Source organism: Buteo buteo, chromosome 11, assembly GCF_964188355.1.
Source record: "Buteo buteo chromosome 11, bButBut1.hap1.1, whole genome shotgun sequence".
Classification (NCBI taxonomy): Eukaryota; Metazoa; Chordata; class Aves; order Accipitriformes; family Accipitridae; genus Buteo; species Buteo buteo.
This window is the reverse complement of record NC_134181.1, coordinates 25,935,067-25,958,254: the sequence shown is the minus strand read 5'-3', so window position 1 is coordinate 25,958,254 and position 23,188 is coordinate 25,935,067. Positions and strand designations below refer to the sequence as shown.

Below are 23,188 nucleotides of genomic sequence, written 5' to 3'. Positions count from 1 at the left end.
CAGGACTGTGCAAGTCACGTGCTGGTGAGAATAGGGTAATCAACACAAACAGTAAGCAAAACAATTACTGTAATTACATGTCAAATTTTGTTTGGGGAGTAATGGAACCTAACGCACAAATATGACGTTATTTTCTTGCATCAGCCTGGTGGTCCAGGAAGGTATATAAAACCATTCATGATTCAGAAACCTTCCAGCAGGTTCTCTTGACTTCTCCTCGGTGAACTGAGTAAGTTGGATTCTGATATAACTTCTTCTTCCTAAAAAAAAAGAAGTATCATTTTTGAAATATTTGTGTTTACCTCAGGGATGAATTTTGGATTAATATTCTTCGATTCTGTACAATATTGAGGAGTTTATTTTCATGAAAGAGTCATTTGCTAATTATTCATTCAGAGGCACTGATGGATTGAGGTTTAAAAATACATTTGAAATCTAGATAATATTAACAACATCTACTTCCATTACTTTATGGAAATTTAATGCATATAGCCTTTAGGTAACCTTAAAATATCTTAGCCAGCAGTATACATCTGGCAGTGGTTTTCTGACCTTGTGGCTTCCAATTTTTATCTAATCTTGGACAGAGGTATCATGTATAGATAGTGAGATAGGCCATATAAATAATGAGATAGTGAGATAGCTGCAGTCACCTTTCAGACTGGAGCCGGGTATTAGGACACAACGTCTCTGTGGATGTAGCCCTACAGAGTTCCTGGTGTGACTTTGGAAATGCCCCACCTGGGACCCTCTTGGGCACTCGCTATCAATCTGAATGGCCAGAGCTCTGCTAAATCGTCTGTCGGTACAGCTATGCAGAAGAAAAGGGAACCCAGAAAATGTCTACTTAAGGTGCATATTCCTTGGGAAGGTGTTTTGGGTGTTTTTGTTCTCTTTATGCAAAGCAGTGGTCTTATGCAAACATTCCACAGGCTATGTAAGAATATATTATGCCCTATAAATGCTTTGTACTTCAGATTATGTGTTCAGGTCTGTTTTTCAGCTCTTCATTTTCTCTGGCTTTATTTCTGCTGAGGGATTTGCAGGTCAAGTCAAGAACATAGAATTAATTGATGTAGTAGAATGAAAGAGTGGGAACCTGAAGGTGGTGTCTAGATTAGGGTTTAAGGTCAGAAGTTCAGGTGAATAATGAGTATTTTGGCATTGTGTCTAAAACAAAAAAAGAAAAAAAGATCCAAGAAAAATTGCTTGAGTCAAACTGAGCCCCACCCAGGCTTTTCTAATATGTAGCTCAGTTAGACAAAAAATAAGTAATCACCTTGTCTGAAACTGAAATATTCCATTTAATTTGAAACAACAGATTAACTAGCTCCTTCATGTGTTGCTTTGATTTGGAATTTGGATAAGTTTGGAATGACATCCTGAAATGTAGTTTTAAGACATTTTCCAAATTATCTTCCTACTCTTCAATTTATTTCAAAAGAAAGAAGGAAGGTGTAGAATTCAGTCCAGGTTTATGAACAGTTTTAATCCCTCTGAAATTTAAATTTAGGGGGTCTGCTTTCAGGTTTTTGCTGGCCTTCAGCTTTTTCCTTGTGATCTTGCAAAAGGATCTTATTTGTTGACTATTCTAAGCAAGCCTGATACTAAATATGGTGTATTAAAGCCACCTGCTACAAACAAACTGCACTAAAAACCATAGTACTTGGTATGCTTATGGAATCGACTCCCTCATGTACGACATAGGGATTATATACCTCTTTCTGCTCTTTGTCTGCTTAGCCCAGAGAATATGTAAATTTGATAGAGTAAAACCTCTCATGTGTTTTCCATTTCTACAACTCTTGGTGCTGTGTTATCCTAATTTTACTGAATTCCACCTCTGGAGTCCAAACTACATAGAAGAAAGCAGATGATATATAAGCAGTGGCCCTAAAGAGGTTGTTTGCTGTCTGCAGGAAGGAATTGGGTTCTGAAAGGCCCCAGAGGAGAAGAGCAAAGCAAAGCAGAACAGGTTGGATGTCAATCTATCTAACAACTTGTGTCTCTTCAGGGTTCTCCTTAGCTTAGCTCAAGTGTTGATCCTGTCCTACTGGCTCCTTTGGTTTTATATTTGCTGCTTCCTGTACCTTGCAGGTCTACAGCACAGCTCAAAGATGTCCTGCGAGAAAACTCTGTGCACCGAGCCATGCTCTGTCCCGTGTGACGTGAAATGCCCCGAGCCCCGTGCCACTGCCTGCAATGAGCCCTGTGTCATCACCTGCCCAGATTCCCGCGTGATTATATTCCCACCTCCTGTGGTTGTGACCTTGCCAGGACCCATCCTCACCACCTACCCGCAGGAAACTATTGTGGGCTCCACGGAGTCAGCCGAGCTGGCTGGCTCCTTAGAGTCGGCCGTGGGGATTGCTTCGGCGCAGAAGGGTGCTGAGTGCATAGAGCCTTGCATCGATCGGTGTGCCCCACAGCTCACGGCAAAGTGCGAGCCCCAGTGTGTTCCTCAGTGTGCTGCCCAGTGCGCTCCCCCGTGCGCTCCCCCGTGCGCTCCCCAGTGTGTGCCAGAGTGCTCCTACACCTATTCCACCCACTGGAAGCATCCTTGCCAGAGGGGCTTCTGTAAGAAGATCTAATCAGCTTGAAACAAACAATAGTCACGGGAAAAGAGCAAGCAAAGATGTGAAAGAATATGGCATGTGATTTAGAGGCATGGCTACTGGAGAGGGAAGCACCCCTGAAAACCAGGATCCTACATTGAATTCCTATATAGCACTTTAGCTTAGATTAATGCTTTCTTTATTCTTGTGGCTTTACATCTTATGTCTGCGCTTTTAACTTTCTCCACCCAGTTTGACATTGACCATGGTTTTAAAACAAAGCACACATAGGGATTTGACGGTCAGACTCAGCAAGAGTGAGGAAAGTGAACATGTCAATGAAATGTGTCACACTGGAATGGGTAATTGGTTTTAGCTTTTTTTATCTCTAGAAATATGCTCTTTCTAGTCTGCATTATTCTTTCTGCAAATGTTTACTCCACTTTGCATCTACATTAAAATGCTGCTGCATCAAACCATTGGCCTTCTGAATCTCCTTTTTCCTCTGCTACTTATTTGCAATGCTCTCTTGGTGACACTCAGCCTTGTATAGAGGAACAGAAGATGGCTTGGAGACTCTTCCTAGACCACTCAAAACATCATGCTCAGGTAAAATTAAGGATTTGGTTCTGCTCTGCAGGCCCTGTGTGAAAACGGTATGTCAGTTGTAAAATGCAGGTTGCAGTCTGGAAACCAGTGAGCAGAAGCCCCATTCACAGAGAAACATGGTTCTGCATTTTCTAGTTATATACCTCTAGATTATGGCAAAATGTGTATTTTTAGAGTATCCTGTTCTAACTCATAACCAGTCCTATTTGGAGGCCTTCTTTTCTATAAACAAACTGAACTGAGACAGGTTCAAGATATTCTTCATATTTCTGCATCAAAACTTTTCCAGCCTGCTTTTGCAAAGAACTCTTTTTCACATGTAAGTGTTAACAGTCGCATGTGGACCTGGAGCACCAGTTTCTTACTTGCTGCTGAATGTCCTGGTCAAAGCCGCAGGTACCTACGTCTCCCTGGCTGGTGCCAGCAGTGGATCCCTCTAGGTAGACGCCATTTAGGACATCAGGTGTGTCCTGCTGATGCCAAGCAATTTCAGATGCTGTTTTTATGCTAAAGATTATGTTAATTTCATTCTTCCATAATGGCTACGTACATATGTTTGCTTATTTAACTCACGGTCTTTTGGTGCCTAAGAAATACCATGTCATTCTTGCAATTATACCCACCCAGAAATATCCCAAGACTTCCGCAGAACAAAGGGAGTCAGGGTGCTTCACAAACATGCACTGATGTATTACACATATAAAGTGGTATGTTAATATAATGTTAATAGTATATTACTTGGGTTACATTCCCCAAGACTCTGTAATAACTCATTTGGAAAAAAAGGTCATGATTTCACACATGTTTATCTCCATATCTTCTCAGGATATTTTTTTCTAGTAAACTGATGATTTTCACTATAAAGTTGCTTTTCTTTTGTTTTACAATGATACCTTTGATGTCAAAGATCAAGACATAGGGCTGCTTCCAATCAGCCCAAGGTTAAGAGAGGGGCTCACAAAATACATTTGGACCCCTCATCTCAGTAGTTCCAGAAGCGCAAGTTCTCTCTCCAGGTGACCACATTTTAAAACAAGCTGGTTTTTTAACATTTAAAAAACCTAAACAAACTAGTTTTTATCCCTCTGTTGAGTAGAGTTTGGTAGTTCAAAGAGCTAAAAACCCAGCAGCCTAAGTGCTTTATTAGGGAAACCACTCAGATAGCAACCGTGTCAAGCCCCAAGCTATCAGGCTAGAAAAACTTAATGCTGCATGTTCACAACTAGCAACCTTGTCTCCCCAGCTCCCCATCACAAACCCAACTAATCCTAGAGGTTAAACAAATTGGGTATTTGAGGAGAGCGGTAAACACTGGAAAACAGGAAAACCTGATGTATTGGCTTTGTGTGGCAAGGTTTTGGTAGCAGGGGGGTTACAGGGGTGGCTTCAGTAAGAAGCTGCTGGAAGCTTCCCCTGTGTTCGAGAGAGAGCCCATACCAGCCGGCTCTAAGACGGATCTGCCGCTGGCCAAGGCCGAGCCAACCAGCAATAGTGGTAACGCCTCTGTGATAACCTTTTTAAAAAGGAAAAAAGTTGGGACAGATGAAAATGGCAGCCAGAGAGAGGAGTGAGAACATGTAAGAGAAACAACCCCGCAGACACCAAGGTCAGTGAAGAAGGAGGGGGAGGAGATGCTCCAGGCACTGGAGCAGATTCCCCTGCAGCCCGTGGTGAAGACCATGGTGAGGCAGGCTGCCCCCCTGCAGTCCATGGAGGTCCATGGTAGAGCAGATATCCACCTGCAGCCCGGGGAGGACCCCACACCGGAGCAGGTGGGTGCCCGAGGGAGGCTGTGACCCTGTGGGAAGCCCACACTGGAGCAGGTTCCTGGCAGGACCTGCGGATCTGTGGAGAGAGGAGCCCACGGAGCAGGTTTTCTGGCAGGACTTGTGACTCCCTGGGGGACCCACGCTGGAGCAGTGTGCTCCTGAAGGACTGCACACCATGGAAAGGACCCACGCTGGAGCAGTTCGTGAAGAACTGTAGCCCATGGGAAGGACCCACGTTGGAGAAGTTCGTGGAGGACTGTCTCCCGTGGGTGGGACCCCACGCTGGAGCTGGGGAAGAGTGTGATGAGCCCTCCCTCTGAGGAGGATGAAGCGGCAGAAAATAACGTGTGATGACCGTAAACCCCATCCCTGTCCCCCTGTGCCGCTGGGGGGGTTTGGTAGAGAATCCGGGAGTGAAGTTGTGCCCAGGAAGAAGGGAGGGGTGGAGGGAAGGTGTTCTGAGATTTGGTTTTATTTCTCATTGCCCTACTCTGGTTGATTTGTAATAAATTGAGTTAATTTTCCCCAAGCTGAGTCTGTTTTTCCCGTGATGGTAACTGGTGAATGATCTCTCCTGTCCTTATCGCGACCCACAAGCTCTTTGTTATATTTTCTGTCCCCTGTCCAGCTGAGGAGGGGGAGTGATAGAACAGCTTTGATGCGCACCTGGCGTCCAGCCAGGGTTAACCCATCACACCTGAGCAATAAACCAGATCTAGATAAACCACCAAAGCTACCATTGCAAAGATACTTGGCAACAGCCAGGGACCCATCTTTCCATGTCTGGGAAAGTCTGATGGGGCAATTAATAAATGTCTCCATCAGAGGATTTGGAGGTTCCTCTTCATTCCCAGGTCCCTTCCCAGCCTGGGGGGAGGTGCTCTGGGGCAGGCTGGTCTCTCCAGCGGGGAAGGGGGCAAGGTTTGTGGGGCTGCAGAACCCCGCTGGGATGCAGGTCTGGTTGCCCAGCTCCGTGCTGGGGCTGCTGCCCTCCTCTGGAATCAGCTCAGGCTGACTCAGACGCTGATGTGAAGGCAACTCAGCAGGGACTGCAAAACCTATCTGCAAGTCTAGGTGCATGCTCCAGGCAGTCTAGGTACGTGCTCCTGGCCAGGGTCATCATGAACCAGACATTAAAGTGGCCTGGGTTGTTTTCTGGAGCCCTTGCTACCAATCGCAATCCCAGGAGAGCTGCTGGTATGCCACGGCCTCTGCAAAGTCTTCGTCAATGCCTGTTGATGAAGATCAGCCCAGTGATAAGCCTGTGCCAGACCCTTCCCTTAATCTCTTTTTCTGTATACACCATGAGACAGTTCCAAGTCTGCTGCCTATCACTTTCCCAGCTGTTTTGCTTTTCATCACTTTTTTGGCATCGCTAATGTTTTAGGGAAAGTAAGTAATCATTATGTCACTTTTTATAGAAAAGATAATTGCTGCCCTAAAGCTAAATGACTTGCTTCCATGGAGAAGCTTGGATCAGACTCAGCTGTTGCTATCTTTTGAAAAGTCTGATATGAATTATAGTATTTCCTAAACACCATGGCTACGTTTTAATGTTTGTCTGCCCTGATATAAATGAAATAACAGACAGTTTGGACCTGGCAGCAAGAAAAAACTAGAGAAGTAAAGAAAAAAAAGATTGTTGGGAGGAGAATTGATTCAAATTTACAGTTGAGGTAGGGATGCTCAGTAAGTGACAAACTTTCAAAACAGCTTTTTAATGATGAAATCTTTGGAAAGTCTGGGCCCTGTGGATCTGTGTGGGGCCCCACAAAAGCCCCATGGGGTGAGCACAGAAGCCTTCACCTTCATGTTACTCCTCTTCAAGGTTATCTGGCCCTGAGCAATGCACTTGGTTACCCGTGCCTATGTTTATTCTTTAGAATAGCTGTAATAAAATGCAACACAAAGGCCAATACTATGAATGTATTAAAAAGATTGGCAAGTATCAACAATTATTCCATTCTGAGCAAACAACATTTTCAAAGCAGTTAGGAATGTTTCACCACACATTTGGGCAAGTACAGTGCTCACAATGCCATATCCATCATCAAGATTTAATCTTTGCACATGAATCAGCCCTGCAAATCTTCAAGGCAATACTCTTTCGTTTCCAAAACCTGAGTCAGTAAGGCATGCTAATAAACCAAAAGATACTATTTTGCAAAGGTAATGCATAGGAGGTAGATCCTCCCATGATGCAAGTTACTATTCCCTCCCTGTAACAATTCTATGTCAGCCTACAATAGTTAACTACCAGGCTCTAAAGTGGCATAAACAATATATGTATGCCAAATAAGAAAGCTAGAGAGACCTGACTTGAAAATATTCTTTCAAACATGCACATCTGGAGCTGAACACCACCCAAAACCATATCTAAACACAACAAGTTCCGTACATGTGGATCAAACCCTATTTGTGGATGGAGAAAAAGACGGTGTAATTAACACGGAGAAGCCAAGATGGTGACAAAGTTCACGGTGATGGTGGCTGCACTTAATCGGAAAAGGTCAGGATGGAGCTCTGCCCTGGAATTACTCATCACTCTTTGCTATAAAGAATATTTGTGTTTCTACACTTAATCCACTCCTGTTTTTCTCTTTGTTGACCAGTTTGCTGCCAGTGCATCAAAACGACCTCTAGATTATGATGAGTCACTACAAAGATCCCTGGAGCAACAGCCTGGGAAAGTCTTGGGCTTGCTCAGAACAGGCATTTCAGGAGATGTTAACAATGATGGTTCTCTAACTGTGGTGACGTGCAGGGTTATTACCATCCTGGTAATTGCTGGAGTAAGACACCCCAGTGTTGACTAATCATTTTTCTTTAAAACATAACACAAGTGATGTTTCCCCAAGGACGTTATGACTGAAAGCCTTAGAATTGGTGGTCACATTGTCAGTTAAACCAAAACTTTTTGACTTTGTTTTGGGGTCTTTTTTTTCAACTCCATGGGCCAAGCCCTCACCTAGGCATGCAGCTGAGAGGGTGGCTATGGCCAGGAGCCAGCACTGGGGTGGAAGAAGCTGCACTGCATGTCGCTGCTGCCTGGAGGATGCTTCAATGTTGTACTTTGCTTTTCTCTAGCACTTTGGGAGGGTGTGCCAGGGTGTTTGCTTCTCTGATACTGTGGTGTTCTTGAAACTCAGCTAGGAAGCCCATTTAGCTTCCTGGGAATGAGATGAGGAATGGGAAAGAGCTGTGAGACAATCAGAGGCTGAAAGCTCCCCATAATGACAGCTTGGGATCAGTCCCAGTGGTGACTCTATTCGGTTCTAATTGATGGGTGTTTGGAGGACAATAAATATGTTATTACAGAATTCATCAGTTCTGGCTCTTAGGCTTTCTTTAGAAGCCTTTGGTGCTGCACACAATTGCAGCATCTAGCCTGAGCTGTGGGTGTATGCCAGGACATTCCTGGGGTCCTGAGCCAGGGGCTATGCACCAGTGTGCCCATCCTGTCCTTTCCAAGGCATGCAGGGGGTCAGGGAGGGGGAGCTGGTTTGGTCTGATATGGAAGGACAATGCACATGTTCCCCATTATAAAACCAACTTCAGTTTCCCCTGGCAGCAGTCAGCAAACCATCATCAAAACTACTGGAAACTCATCCCTAAAGTTGTATTTTCATGCTATAAATTACTCATTTGTTATTGCTGCTGACTCATAAGTGCTAGAGACCAAACCACTGACCAGAGGAAGCAGGACTGTTGAAGGGAAATGTTAGTAAAGGCACTGCTAATGCTGTTAAAGTCAGCTTTAAAAGGATTGGCATGAGCACTGTTTCTTAATAGCCACTGCTGTTTTTGCATCTATTAATTGTTAATGTAACTATCACTACTAGTTCTATAAATCTGTCTCCTGTAATTTTGCATGCTATTATTTTATGCTTATAGGAAGTAAACCCCCCAGGAAAGGCAATGTCTCATGGCCTGCATTTGTGCAGTATCTGTTCCTTTAGGTTGTCCAAGATAACTGGAGCATCTAACAATTACTGGAATTTACAGGCTACATAATAAGGTAACAAGTCCATAAGTGCTAATCTGGAATTTTCTTCTGATTCCCCAGAAAGGTGTCAACCATATTGAAGAGTGGTCAGGAATTCACTCACTCCTGTCCATTATTTTTACTGCTTTATCATTGCAGCTCCTTGCTGCATGTTTCAGGCTTACAGAGACTCAACTCTCTCTCCCCCAAAGAAGTCTTTCTGTGCTAAGTGAGACAAAATGTGGGAGGGATTTGCTTTAAGCACCTAATTTGGGGCTAAGCCAGACAGCTAGACTCCCTCTGTAGTCCAGTGAAAAGGAGGTTTTGGGACCTCCAATCTCTGGCTGCTCTTCTGCATTTTTGGAGGAATGTCCCACTCTCTCCACTGGCTGCAATGGCAAGTTTTAACCAGCTTGGCAGGTTTTAGGCCAACGAGTCACAGGTCCCTCAAAGCTTCTGCCCTTGCAAAGATCTCTGCCTGCTGTGGTGGATGATTTTGTTACTTCTCTTTTAATTTCTCAGGTGATCACCACAGGAATGAGCCCAGGGCAGTAGCTGTTCAACTTGGGTGCTTGTAATTGGTGATGTTAACACACTCCCTGCACAGCACATGGTACCTCACCATCCTTATCTACTTTAGGGCTGACTGAAGGCAGCATCCCCATGACGTAAGGATAAAGGGTGATAACAAACCCACAGTTGTCTTGGTTTGCAAAAATGACATGCTCACAGAGGCTTTGGTTGTGATAACCATGGTTATGAAGGTCTTGGCAGAGACCTTCCATTTTCCAGACACAAACTCTCCTGTCTTTTTCTCCCAGCCTTTGGATAAGGTCCATTGCCATGGTGGCTGTGAGTTGCACTGCTGACCCTGATGGGTGGGATAATACAGCTTTCTGAGCTGGCATTTTGCCATTTGGTTTGGCAGGATGAAGCAGAATGCCTTGCGTGTAGGCTGGGCAGCAGAAATATGCCTTGATGCAATTCATTCCTCTCCTGTGCTTGTTTACACCCTTAACAATTTAAGCCCTGTCCTTTATGGCATAGGTTATGATTAAATTATGTGGGATGGTTATGACGAAGCTCTAGGCAACACTTGCCTGGGTTGTTCTAATTTTTTTCACAGAATAAAGGACTTCAAAGCACCTCTGTGTGATTAACATGTTGTAGATACAGAGTTCTACTGTAATAAAATTAATGACATGTTGCTGCAGTTTTAGATCTTGATAATGAGTAATAGTTTCACTTTAAAACATGATCTTATTATCCTCCAAAGCAGACCCTTCATAGCTCTGCAGGTCGAGGTTATTTTCTTTGCCATAGAAGACAATTTTTTCCTCTGCTATACTAAAACCAAAGTCTTAAATTTATGAACCTACTGGTCTTTATATGGTGTAAATTTGCTCTGTCAATTGAAAAGATACCTAAGAGGATCACCCTCCATAAAATCTGGGCTTACATTGTTTAAAAAAGTTTGAAAACCAGCCTTGTGTGCTAAATTAAGGTCTCCTAATCAAACATATATAGTACAAATGATATAAGCCCTCCTTTTCCGGTGACAACTTTGCTTGTTATTTCATTGTGTAAAGAAGTTATAATTCTCCATAGAAATGGAGAGTCCACAGATTTATTTAGTCTCCAGCTCTGCTTCCAGCTGGAGGATTTGGATTTCTTCAACACATTGACCAAGGAATTTAAGCCGAAGTTTTCAAAATCTAATGAGGAATTTTGCACAATTTCTTTGAAAAGAAACGTTGTCAGCTACAGCTAGCGATCATGAAGAAGCCTCCGTCAGTCAGTTGTCAGATAGGTCACTGTATGGGGCTCAGAACTAACAGCTAACCCTAAGAAAGATAATTACAGCACTTGAAGGAATGATCCAAGCAACAACATCTGATTTGCAAGTAAATGAGATAATCACCCACAAATAGGTCTTCTAGCCTCCAGGTAGTTGGAGGAATTGTATAAAAGCACTTGCAGCTCAAGGCTGTTTACCCACTTCTCCTAACTTTCTCTTATCAGTAGATCAAGTGAGTCTGATAGGGCTTATTCTTTTGACTGTTACATCTTTAGTTTTGGCTTTGGTGTAAAGCTTTGTTACTCTCAGAATTGCTATAGCTGTCTGCTCTAAACAAGTGTCTACTGCAAGCAGCCTATTGTGGGCTTTTAATGTGGGACTTAGAGACCCATATGGGTTTTAGACACTTTGCATTGAGTAGGTGGGGGTGTAAATTCTCTCCTCTACTTTGTACAGTCTCACTATAGAAATACTTTGATACTGGAGGTTATTTTTTAGGATGGTTATTTAGCCAGATTCTCATCTAACCAAATGTTCATTCTTTCATATTCAGCTATGGAAGTTTAAAATTTTAACCCTTTTTCTCCTTTCACATGTACACAGATTCATGTCTTCTGTGAATGTTTAAGGTCTGGGCAGGTGGAAATACATGGAAAGACTCAGTTTTCAGAATAGGGCACAACTTTGTCCTAGCAAAAGAACTCCATAATTGAGTGCACCAGCACTGAATATTTTTTTTACAGAAAATTAAAAGAAACTAGAATATCTGTAAGTGAGAAAGCAGTAGGCTAGGCTGAGCCGAGGTCTAATCTCAAATAGCAGCTCCCCTTCTTTATAGAACAAGCCATTTTAGCTCCAGAACCTGTCTGTTGCCATTGACCATTTGCTATAGGGGGCTCCTTGACTGCAAATATTTATGTGAAAGGAGCTTCTTATTCTGTATTTAATCTATGACTTGAGGCAAGAAGATGCACTGCAGTCAGTGCCCTGAGGGACTCAGGAACTCACCTAATAAATACAGGACATCCCATCAGAGAGCTCCTGAGGACAGGCTTCTGCTTCTGCACTGGCTCCAGGCATGGCCACAGAAATGTCACACAGTTGTTGCTTAGTTAGTACTTCTGCTGAGCTCTGAAGTAGCCAGAATTTCTAACAGTATTTTAAAACAGAAAGAATCAGGTCTAGCTTGGAATTACGACAAAACTTGGGCGTTTTTTAGGCTGGCTTTTTACAGAAAGCAATCTATCCACAAGCCTTAGCAGAGCACCCAGCTGCCCTCCAAACTTCTCTGTCACTCATATCTTGTGTTCATCCCAGATGCAGGAAGGGACTGGTGGGTAACAGCCTTCACTGAGGAGCTGTGCACCAATTGCAAGGCTTCAGGTGTTATTCTGATCTCCTCCCTGTGTTTCAGACTTATCTGCTTTCCAGAGCGATGTCTTACTGCAGAGACCTATGCATACCATACGGCAGCCCATGTGAGGTGACCTACCCTCAGCCCTTGGCCAATGTCTGCAACAAGCTGTGCATGACATCCTGCGATGACTCCAGAGCTGTCACCTACTCACTACCCATTGTCCTGACTTTCCTGGGACTGATTCCGAGCTCTTGCCCACAGGAAAGCATCATGGGCAGCTGTGGACAACACAGCATTGGCTGCCCATTTGGTTCTGGGGGCTGTCTTGGTTACAGGGGCTATAGAAATGGTGTTGGCTTAAGGGGCTCCTCAAATGGTTATGGGGGTGCATGTAATTACAGCAGGCCTTACAATTCTGGATACTTATCACTGGGAAGGGGAATTTGTAGCCCATATTCTTACTGCTGGTATAGCACCTACAGCTGAGGAAGCTGTAGGCCATGCTAAATACTTCATGGGAGTTCACTGCACAGAGCAACCAGGATGTGGAAAACACAGCAGAAAATCATGAATGGGAAACTGAATCTAAGCCTGAGCAGAGCTGAGAGCTCACTGCTCTGACTGAAGCCAGCAGGAGCTGTGAGCTCTCAGCAGTGCCCCAAAAAACAGGCATACAGGTAGAGCTGGGCAAACTGTATAATTACACACACACACATGCAGATGAAGAAAAAATAATAAAATTAGTCAGGGTCCAGCAAAGAAAAAGAATTTTTCAAGGAACAAGGAGAAAAAAAAAAAAATCTACCCGGAAAACAATTCCTTTCAAAATCTCAACTTTTAAATTTTAAAGCAGAGAGTAAAAGCAATTTTTTAGAGACATGTCAAACAGTTCATAATGTTTTAAACCACTTTTCCTTTTCAAAACTCTTCTTTTCTCCCCACTTTAGCTGAAGATTTTCATTGCCCTAAAGCTCCATCTACAAATAAATTTGCTATTTATTAGAAAAATATAAGCAGCTCAACATATAAGAATATTTTCCCTTTTACACTTTAGGTTTTTGACATCTTCTGTTTATACTTTCCCACCTATGTATTTATTGCACTGTTTCTGGGGATAGGCTGGGTGTTCAGCTACAAAAAAAGATCTGTGCACTGCAAGTATTGAGGTGTCCTCAATACCCTTGAGGTTAAACCATGTTCAGTTTAATGTGTCATAGGAATTTGTACTTTGTTTTGTGGCCTTTCACTATGATACAAGAGTAATGGATACCTCATTTGCCTTAGTATTTCTGCTTTAAAATGAATATATTATAAAGAGGTAGAAATAGGACATATAACTCAACTTATACAGCTGCAATAAGGAAAGCAGAAATTCTCATTCCAAATGCATGATTTAATATCACAAACTTTGTGATATAAAGGGTCCTGAAGCGTCTGTCTTTATTTGCTGTGTTATTGCAACTGTTAGCTCTGCTTCTCATGCCCATTAAAAGCCATATTGCATAACACCGACCTGGTGTTCATTCCACCCCAGTTTTCCACTTACGTCTGTTTCAATGAAACGACTTCTCTTCCTTCTGAGCTCCCTTATTTCTCTTCCAGATGATACAGTAAGTTTCCAGTAGTCACCAAAAGGCAGTTTTCTTTCAGTCACAAGGACCTGGTTGCATTAGAAATAAGAGTTTTGGCCCTTCAGTTTCAGCACAAAGAGAATGCTCTTAATAGCCAGAGAAAATTATGCTGTGTACATACCCACAGCACACTGCACACACCACTGCTTCTGCGTTGTTTGGGTCCAGCTCCATGCAGAAGCTGAAGCCAGGACTTTCCCTGGCTAGAAATGGAAATCTATTCCTAGTACTGGCATTTGCAATTAGCAGAAGACTTTAAGCAGCAAATACACTTTTAAAATGTAGCAAAGATAACTGAGGGCAACTGCTTTCTCTTTTTAAGCTAGTGGGAGGGTGAAGATAACCTCTGATCCAACAGTCTAGCATGATTGTTTGATCCCACTCCTTTCACCACAAATCCTTACAAAAGATTTGAGGGATGTCCACATCTTGTGGATAAGTGGACAACACACATCTTGGCCTTTGCTGTTGATTAATACTCAGAGGAGCCCAGGTCTCAAAAGAAACATCATTTTAGCATCATTGTCCAATAGTTTTAAGCTGAAGAGAAAAAGAAACCAGAAGGCAAATGTTGTGATGCAATATAAGCTTTAATTGAAACAGGACAAGGACTTCATAGCAGCAGAATATAACAATCCAGAGAGTACGGAGTACATTTGCAGTACATTACAATCAAACTGGAGCTTTGGGAAGTTTTTTTCCACTGTACCTCAAAAGCCATGAAACATCAGTCCATATCAGAGGCCAGAATATACAGGATCTAATTTGCACTGATGTTTAGGCTTCTATAAACCACTTGAATTTAAACTAAGCATTTTCTATATTTCTCAAGGAAACAGCCCCTCAAACAAAGAGTTGGGATTTTGTTAGCAGATACCTAATCCAACAGGAAGGGAAATACAGTGTCTGGGCTTGTTTCTCAGGATGGCTGCGTGTGCCCAGCTCTTGAGCACCCCGCTGCAGCCTGATATGATATCCCTCTGAAAGCCATGTCCCTCTCCTCACTGGTGGACTGAGACTTTGCTCTAGTCCTTGCTGGGTCCAGGGAATCCCTGTGGGGCTTAGCAGGGCCCACAGCTCCCACGACGGTAAGTTGTGTACTTGCGGGAATAGCAGGGGTAGGAGTACCTGCCACCCAGGTAGGCACCGGACCCGAAGGAGCTCTGAACATTCAAGGAGCTCCCATAGCCAAAGGAGCTGCCTATCTCCATTGGGGCTGAGGTGCCCACGAAGCTCTCCTGAGGGCAGGAGCTGAGGATGGGGCCTGGAAAGACGATAGACACAGGCGGTGGGTAGACCACGGCACGGGAGTCCCCACAGGAGGTGACACAGGGCTGGCTCCAGGCGTTGGCATATGGCGTGGGGCAGCTTACGTCGCAGGGTGAGTAGCTGCCATAGTTGCAGGCCTGCATGTAGGAAGACATCTTTCTGGCTGGAAGTAAGCCTGAAACACACAGGGTGAGGAGAGCATGAATCAGGGGTGACAGTGCAGGTGCATTTGCAAAGGGGAGCCCTCATGTATTCAAACCATACAATATTCAGAAGGTTCCTCTTCTATAGCTAAGTATAAAGTGTGATTGTAATTCATATGCAGAAATAATGAAGATTAGATAACCTGTTAGAAGTCAGCCAAGCCTCCTTAAGGACAGATGATAATTAACCTAGCAATATTTATTTAAAACTGTTCTTAAAACTAATGTCTTCATTTGCAAAACATTCCTAGGTATAAATAAAATCATTAAGCATTCTTTCTCCAAAACATGCAAACACCTTTTGAAGCCCCATTCTCTCTATATATAAATCCCATACCCTCCAAAGCCTGCCAAGCTCAAAGAAGTTATAGAATCATTTCTTATGAAAATAACATTCTTCCAATAATAGGCAAAGACATATTAAGTGCTCAGACATAAGTATGTTAAAACTCTTATTAAAGTGGCTTTTAAACTCATAGAACAGATTTAGCTGAAGTCAGACTTACTCAGTTCACCACCAAGGAGAAGCCAAGAAGAGTGGTTTGAAGAGCTCTGTGCTCCAAGCACTTTTATACGGTTCCTCAGAGCAGCTCCAGGGTCTGAGCCATGCTTTGGGCATGCAGTCCTTCCTGGTTACAAAACAAACTTTCCTGCATTTGTCATGTCAATGGGTGGAGGAATCTTTGCATATTGTTTGCTGTTAAGCAATTATTAGTTGAATAGTACCACATCTGTGTTGCAGCCTACAGAAATCTTCTATCTCAAAATAGGGATAGTATTCACCCTTAGTTTCTTTCTACTGATTGCAGAAATTAGCTTCCTTCTTCCTCTTGTCCAAGCTTCAAAGCACATAGATCAGTAGAACAGAGGATTGTTGATTTGACAAAACAGACTTTAAAAAAAAAAAATAAATTGATTTTGTCATGCTTGGTGTAAAGGTTTTCAAACCTTTTAGTTGCAAAGGGAGATGAAACTTAGAGACCTTTATACCACCTTGGCAAGATACCTTTCTGGTCCCTTTTTATCCCCACTCTCTTTTTCCTCAATAGGTGGAGGGAAAAAAAAGAAAATAAAAAAATCTATAGACCACAGCCCTCGGGTGCTTCAGTTATGGTGATCATCCTGTTCACAGCTACAGAGAAGCAGCTCTGTGATACAAGGGCTTTTGTAATGTTAGTAGTGAGTTTCTACAGCCTGTTTTGAAGGGGTGGTGGAGAGAGGGGGACTTACAGGCTGTAGAAGTCTTCTTATCCCACTTCATTCATGGTGAATATTATTATATATTGCCCTAGTTAAAAACAATATGAAAAAGGGCAAGAAAACCCTTGCTTAGAAATGCTAGGAAGGAATTAGCCTCATGCACAAGTTACTCTGAACAGTACCGCTTTTAACAACTCCTTTGTTCTGAAACATCATGTTGGACCCTTTCAGACAGTGGATCCTGGTCTAGCTATGTACAGGAGTTTGCAATAAATAAATTTACAATTGGAAAATTGTATCCAGCTCCTCACCTGATGTAACAGACCACAGATGAAAGTGAGTGGTCAAATGCTGGGGTCCTCCTGCACCTATGTATAAATTTGATGATCTTAAAGGATTTATATGTTAAATGCTTACAGCATTTAGTAATTGGAGAGCTGCATTAGATTACATATGATGATTCCCCCTTGACAGGAAAACTCATTTAAGGAACCATATCCCTGCCCTACTGTGAGCTGTAATCTGCCCTCCTGTGGATTTATCAGGCAGGATGGAAATGCTTGGTTTTCTTTGCTATTTATTATAAACAGAGACATTACCCTGGTCTTGCTCCTGAACCTGCCAAGGAAACTACAACATGGAAAATAGAAAATAACATCAAGTGTAGACTCAGGGCAAGGTAAAGATGTCCCAGTTAAGGCACAGTGGTCTGGAGCAGATTTCCAGCATAACCTTTGCCAAGAATTTGGGGAGAGGTTTTTCAACGCCCTAGTTGTCCTGTGTGCATAGGGGCAAGGACAACCTGCCCTCTGCACTTGCTGCAGGAGGCTCCTCCCAGTGGGTATAATAATCCTTCCTTTCACCATACCTAAAACTAGTTGGTTTCGTTTATTGGTTCCTGACAGCAGTGACTGTCTGAGCCCTCTATTTTCATGGTATCTGGGTGCCAACCTCATTTAGATAAGCTAAAGAGATAATACAATTATAATTATAAATAATAACACTAACAAGTACAAGGCATGCCTGAGATCTCCTCCCAGAGGCTCACTTAATTGCCAAGAGACTTTTGGTAAATTATTTGGCCTCTGCTTTAATCATCTCTTCTAGAAATCATCAGTAGTCATTTCCCATTTCATGTGGGTGTTATACAGGGTTGCACAGAACAGTATTTTACCTGCTGGGAAAAATACTTAATATAGCACAAAACTGCAAATGGGAAAGGTTAACTTGGAGGCAGAAGAAATCAGATGAAAATTTGGCTGTAGTGTGCACCCAGAATATGCAGTGATCCATGAGATCAGTTTAAATGAAATGAGTTTCATGGGCAAACCCCCAAAACCCCAGTATCTGTCAGACCTGGAATGCAGTAGCGGGGAGTCCTTACCTTACCCTTACTCTCCAAGTGTTGCAACACACTTTCCTTGGTCCCATGACATACCCTGGAATTAAATCCTTAAAAAGCCAAATGGATGACAGTCAAGGTTGCCAATGCAACACTAATGGTCATCTGAGTTAGGGCATATTCTCAAAGGGATGATGGAAGAATGAGTGATGGTGAAGGATGTCTATAATCCAGACATCTACAATTATTTTCTTTCTGTGTTTATAAGGCAGATACTACCCCATGGAAATGACTGTGAAAAGTGACCATCTGCAAGTCTTTAAGATGCACACTGTATAATACATACTCATGCTGCCATGACACTTGAGGGTCTGAGGAGCATGCAGGGCTTTGCTGACTTCTAGCAGGTTATCTAATCTTCATTATTTCTGCATATAAATTCCAACCATACTTTATACTTAGCTATAGAAGAGTAACTTTCTGAATATTGTATGGAGGGCAGGTCTATACCAGGCATAGGTCTCCTGAGCTGAGTGACCAGTTACCCTTCTAAAAGGAAAGAAATGACCAGGTGGTGACAGACCTGTGCTAATTACTTTTCCTCCAAACTAGGCACTTCTGAATCATTATCTTCTTTTCTTCATCCTCACCCAACAGTCTTCTTCCTCCTCAGACTCTGGAAATGGTCTCAGTCTATGGAGCCCTTTTTAACTCCTTCCCTGGAAATCACATTTGCTTTGTGATCACGCCAGTTTAGTTGCCGCTCATTTTAATACTCCCATCCTCATTTCTCAATCTTAGTCTTTTCTTTTTATATCTCAAGAGAATGCAAAATCTTTGTTTTTTCACTGCTTTATACACAACCACTCATTTTTACAACACACAAACGCATTGGGTAATTTTTATTGTTGATTTCTTGATGGGATTATTAAAAGACTGAGGCTAACTAATGCACTCAGCCACACTTTTTGATCCAGTGGGAGAGCTGGGAGGAGCACTCAGCACACCAAATCCTCATTCTTCTATCTCCTGCACTGTGACACTAAGTCAAGAACCATTGTTTGGAGAACTGTAAGAAACAAAATAGGAGATTGTCCAGCTCCAAGGCACTGACAACCTAAATACACATCTCCAAGACATAATGGGAGAAAAAATTCTGTCTAGGCAACACAGAAGAAAAACTCATTTACAGGAAATTAAGACTGTGCAATCAGTACCCTTGAACATAACTGACCCAGACTTTCTAGCATGTCTCAGTCCAGAAAAATAATAGGACAGGGACATGGTGGCTAACACAGGTTGCTAAGATTTAATCATATTATTTCTGCATTTCTGTTTCCAAATACAGTAAATAATGCATGTTGATGTATGAAATCTTTAGGATTAGTAAAGGCTATTCCCTAAGTCAAGGCTGATCATCAAGACAATGCTTCTGCCTTGTTTCTAAGCCCAGATACATTAGCTGAGAGCTGGATATTAATTTTTATGTTTCATATGTAAAAATTAAGACCTGTCATTAAACAGGGCACAAGCTAGTACTCTGTTTTGCAGTGCTCAGTTCTGGGTATTGTGAAAGTATTTCCCGTCATGACAATTTGTACCTAACAGTCTAACGCTGAAGATGGACTTTGAATTTAAAAAGAAGGATTTACAATCACTGTTTCCAAAACTCAAATTTTCTTTGTCTCTGAATGAATTGCTAGAAAAAGCAAAAAAGTTAAACTGAAATAGTAATAGAAGGTTCAGACAGACTACTGTGGCTTTGGGCAAAGGTCTGAGACCTTGATCTCCAGCTCTGACTTAGTATTTATAACACTGTGAAAGACAAGCAAACACCAATATATGGCCAATTCATACAGAGATACTGGTTAAATTATAAGACAACAACATAATCTGAAAAATTAATTTGCAGATTCATAGCAAAGTCCTGATCTTCCTCTGTCCCCAATAAAGTCAGAGTTATAATGAAGATGGAAATTGTACACCCCCGCCTGTTTGACATCCAAGATATCTAGGGGCTATGAAGTAGATGTAAAACCATCTGAGGTGGAGTTTCGCAGTTAGGAGAAACAATATGCACAACAATTGCCTCGATTGAGTGACATGCATAAAAGTGCATTTGAGTACAAATGAGGGCAAGAATGGTTCACTTCCCCAGGGCAAACTGAGAAACTGTATAAAAGCACCTGTAGCCCAGAGTCTTCAAACCACTTCTCTTGGAGTCTCATTTCCCTTCTGCTGTTCAACCAAGTCAGTCATGTTTCTTGTGGGGCAGGGGAGGGTTTGAACTAACATGTCAGTTCAATTTACTTCTAAGAAATTCAGATAAGGAGTGTTGTAAGAACTATTTCAAGACATGAAACAGAGTAATAGGAAATAGAGTAAAATGCATTTTGTCTTTCTCACCTTTAATTCTAAACAGATTTACCTGTGGCACTCACCCTCTGAATGTGTTCCTTCACTGTCACTGGTTTGAATACATGAGGGCTCCCCTTTGCAAATGCACCTGCACTGTCACCCCTGACTCATGCTCTCCCCACCCTGTGTGTTTCAGGCTTACTTCCAGCCAGAAAGATGTCTTCCAATGGACAGGCCTGTGATGTGAGCTGCCCCGCGCCATACGCCAATGCCTGGAGCCAGCCCTGTGTCACCTCCTGTGGGGACTCCTGTGCCATGATCTACCCACTGCCTGTGTCTATCGTCTTCCCAGGCCCCGTCCTCAGCTCCTGCCCTCAGGAGAGCTTCGTGGGCACCTCAGCTCCAATGGAGATAGGCAGCTCCTTTGGCTATGGGCGCTCCTTGGATGCCCAGAGCTCCTTCGGGTCCGGTGCCTACCTGGGTGGCAGGTACTCCTACCCCTGCTATTCCCACAACTGTGGGATACACTGCCCTGCTAAGCCCTGCAAGGTTTTCCTGGATGGCAAAACCCAGAAGAAACAAGTACAAATTCACAACCTGAGTGACAGGAGGAGCATGGCTTTCAGAGAGGCAGCAAGAGTCCTCAGGAGCCAGGCATGCTCATCCATCCTGAGAAACAAGCCCAGACACTGTATTTCCCACTTGTATTAGATCTCTGCTCACAATGTTCTGGCTCTGTGTTCAACCTCTTTTTACTTTGTTTTCCTGTAGATTTAATTTTATTTCTCTGTATTGTTTCCTACAGTATTGCTGTAGTCTGATAAAACCCATATATCAGTTCCATTAAAATCCTTTCGGCATCACAATATCATGTTTTCTGCTTTTATTTGTATGATTTCTAAATCTATAGCGCACTGATGCTAAAATAATCCTCGATGACTAGTCTTTTGCATTAATTAAGGTGTTAAAAGGAAATCCCAGACCTTGATACAGACCCTAAATGTTTCATAGCCATGGATGTTATACAAGTACTATGTTTTTGCTGTGTTTGATAGCCTTAGGATCCAAAAGAAAATCTGATGCAGGCACATACATAGTGAACTCTACCTCAGCCCCCTATTTCCTGCATTATGGTGCTGCAAATGCAACCATCCATGTGAGCATGGTGAGCCTCAATACCTCACAAGCAAGTGAAGCATCTGTGGAGCCTTTCCTTAGGCCACCTGGCAACAATTATGTCCAAGCCACCATCCCATTTCTCCCAGCACATCCCAGAAGTACATGGGAAAGAAAAGGAAATGAGGGTCAGGCACAGCTACAAAAAAATCAGGGGTAAGGGGAGCCTGGAAGGCGTGGGCATACTTCAGGATTCAGTGTACAGCAAAAGGATATCTATTCACTCCTTGCCACAAGCAGCTCACAGAGGCCTTTTCCCCTGAACAGAGAAATATATGCATCCTGAGACAGCAAGCCTGATGAAGATTACTGACTTCTTCCTCTCCCGAAATGACAGTCAAAATCTCTGATGGTCCGACTTACGCAGTCTTGAAAATGCTGTTTTCCACATGCTGAGGGGCATGAACTCCTGGCTTACCTGGATTTAACTAACCACATTGTTGCCATACTCATCAGCCAAGACAAAAATCACAAGCTGCAGTGGGCTGCAGCTGTGTTTTAAGTTGGTCAGCACACAACAAATCCTTGGAGGCCCAAGACAGCAATGCTGAGTGTAGTGCACTACACAGATCCTGGATAGAGTGGTAGAATTCCAGCATCTTCTCAAACAGGTTTGTCAGACCTGTTGTCCAAACACACCCAGGCCGCTATCCTGGGGCATACGTGCCATTGTGATGGGTAGCCAAACATAGGCAAATGGGATGAACATCTGTCTGTCTCTTGGACACCAGCCACAGAGCAAATCCCACTGGGAAGTGTTCTGAGCACAGCCTTGCTGGGACCTCACCCTGCACAAAGCCAGCAGCCGGGCGGGTGCAGGTGTGGCTTCTCCCGGCCTGAGACTACGTGGTTAAGAATGCAGCTCTCACTTTAAAAGACAGCATTTTCACAACACCCCTGTGGTCTAGGTGGTTGTTACAGGAAAGACAGTTGAGACATCAGAGCAAAGTGTTTGTCTTTGCATCAGTTTCTGATTCAGAGGAAGAGCTGGGAAGGAAAATACAGGTTTGTCTATTCCTGCCATTGTTACGGTTAGAATTTGGGTGGGTTTTGCTTTCAGCAGCAGGTCCTGCCCTCACAGGCCAGCAGAAAGGCAGAAAACCTGTCTCCATCCAGAAGAAATAAAATAAATGTGGAAGGAAAAATAGTGGGCCATGCAATTTTACGGAAGGGTCACAAAGGTCAAGCAGAAGCTGCTGATGCACCTAAACATTGCATGCATCAGGTCTCACTCACGGGAGATGATCTGTTAGCATTAAGTCCACAAGGACCACTTAAGAGAGCAAGACATTCTTTCAGGATGAAGCCAGAAGAAAAGAGCAAAGCAGATCATTTAAAATCCCAACAGTCTGCACCTCAATCACCTTCCTGCCCTGTGCTAATTCTGTTTCTTTTGTTCTTCACTGTTTATTTTTCTACCCTGCATTTCCTTTAAATATTTTGATGAAATCAGTGAAAGAGATAAATGCAGTGGGATTAAGAAAAATAAACAGAGAACATGGGGTATTTATGCAGGGATATCAGTTTTCCTCCTGCCAGTCCACAAAACCACAGCTCAGTAGAGGGCAGGGACAGGACTGTGGCCACTGACTCCCAGCTTAGATTTACTTACTGCAGCTGAGCCACTCTGGCACTTTGCAGATGTAAATAGTATTTCCTGTTGTATAAGCCTTAGCCATCTTTCCATGAAACCTCTGGAGAAACAGCACTTAGATGCACATTTTGATACAGTCTTCCTTGTTCATGTCTCAGCGTCAGCTGAAGATCTGCAAGTGGAGCTGTTACAAGTCTATGACATGGGTCAGACATCTCATCTCTGATGTCTCTGACATTTTCTTTTTTCCCCAGACCGACCCTAAATGGTTACAAACCACCTGTGCACACCTAACACCCCTGAATTGCCTCTGATTCGTCTGAATGGAGTATGGATGTTAAG

The 23,188-nt window shown here is 43.0% G+C and overlaps 1 protein-coding gene and 1 long non-coding RNA gene across 2 annotated transcripts; one reads left to right on the top strand and one right to left on the bottom strand.

The window, feature by feature from the left end:
* The first annotated feature begins 80 nt into the window (after nt 1-80).
* LOC142036372 (uncharacterized) lies at nt 81-3,406 on the top strand. The gene is made up of 2 exons (XR_012652141.1): nt 81-229; nt 2,098-3,406. It is a non-coding gene; the product is annotated as an uncharacterized LOC142036372 (long non-coding RNA).
* Nucleotides 3,407-14,280: 10,874 nt separating this feature from the next.
* LOC142036371 (feather keratin 4-like) lies at nt 14,281-15,714 on the bottom strand. Its single transcript, XM_075039503.1, has 2 exons — nt 15,683-15,714; nt 14,281-15,148 (listed from the first exon to the last, which is right to left on the bottom strand). Exon 2 carries the CDS (start codon nt 15,126-15,128, stop codon nt 14,766-14,768), a length of 363 nt encoding a protein of 120 aa, XP_074895604.1. The 5' UTR covers nt 15,129-15,148; nt 15,683-15,714; the 3' UTR covers nt 14,281-14,765.
* Between the last annotated feature and the right edge of the window lie 7,474 nt (nt 15,715-23,188).

Bases quoted from the DNA above. Each gene is read 5' to 3' on its own strand.
- LOC142036371 (XM_075039503.1), bottom strand. From the start codon at position 15,128: ATGTCTTCCTACATGCAGGCCTGCAACTATGGCAGCTACTCACCCTGC.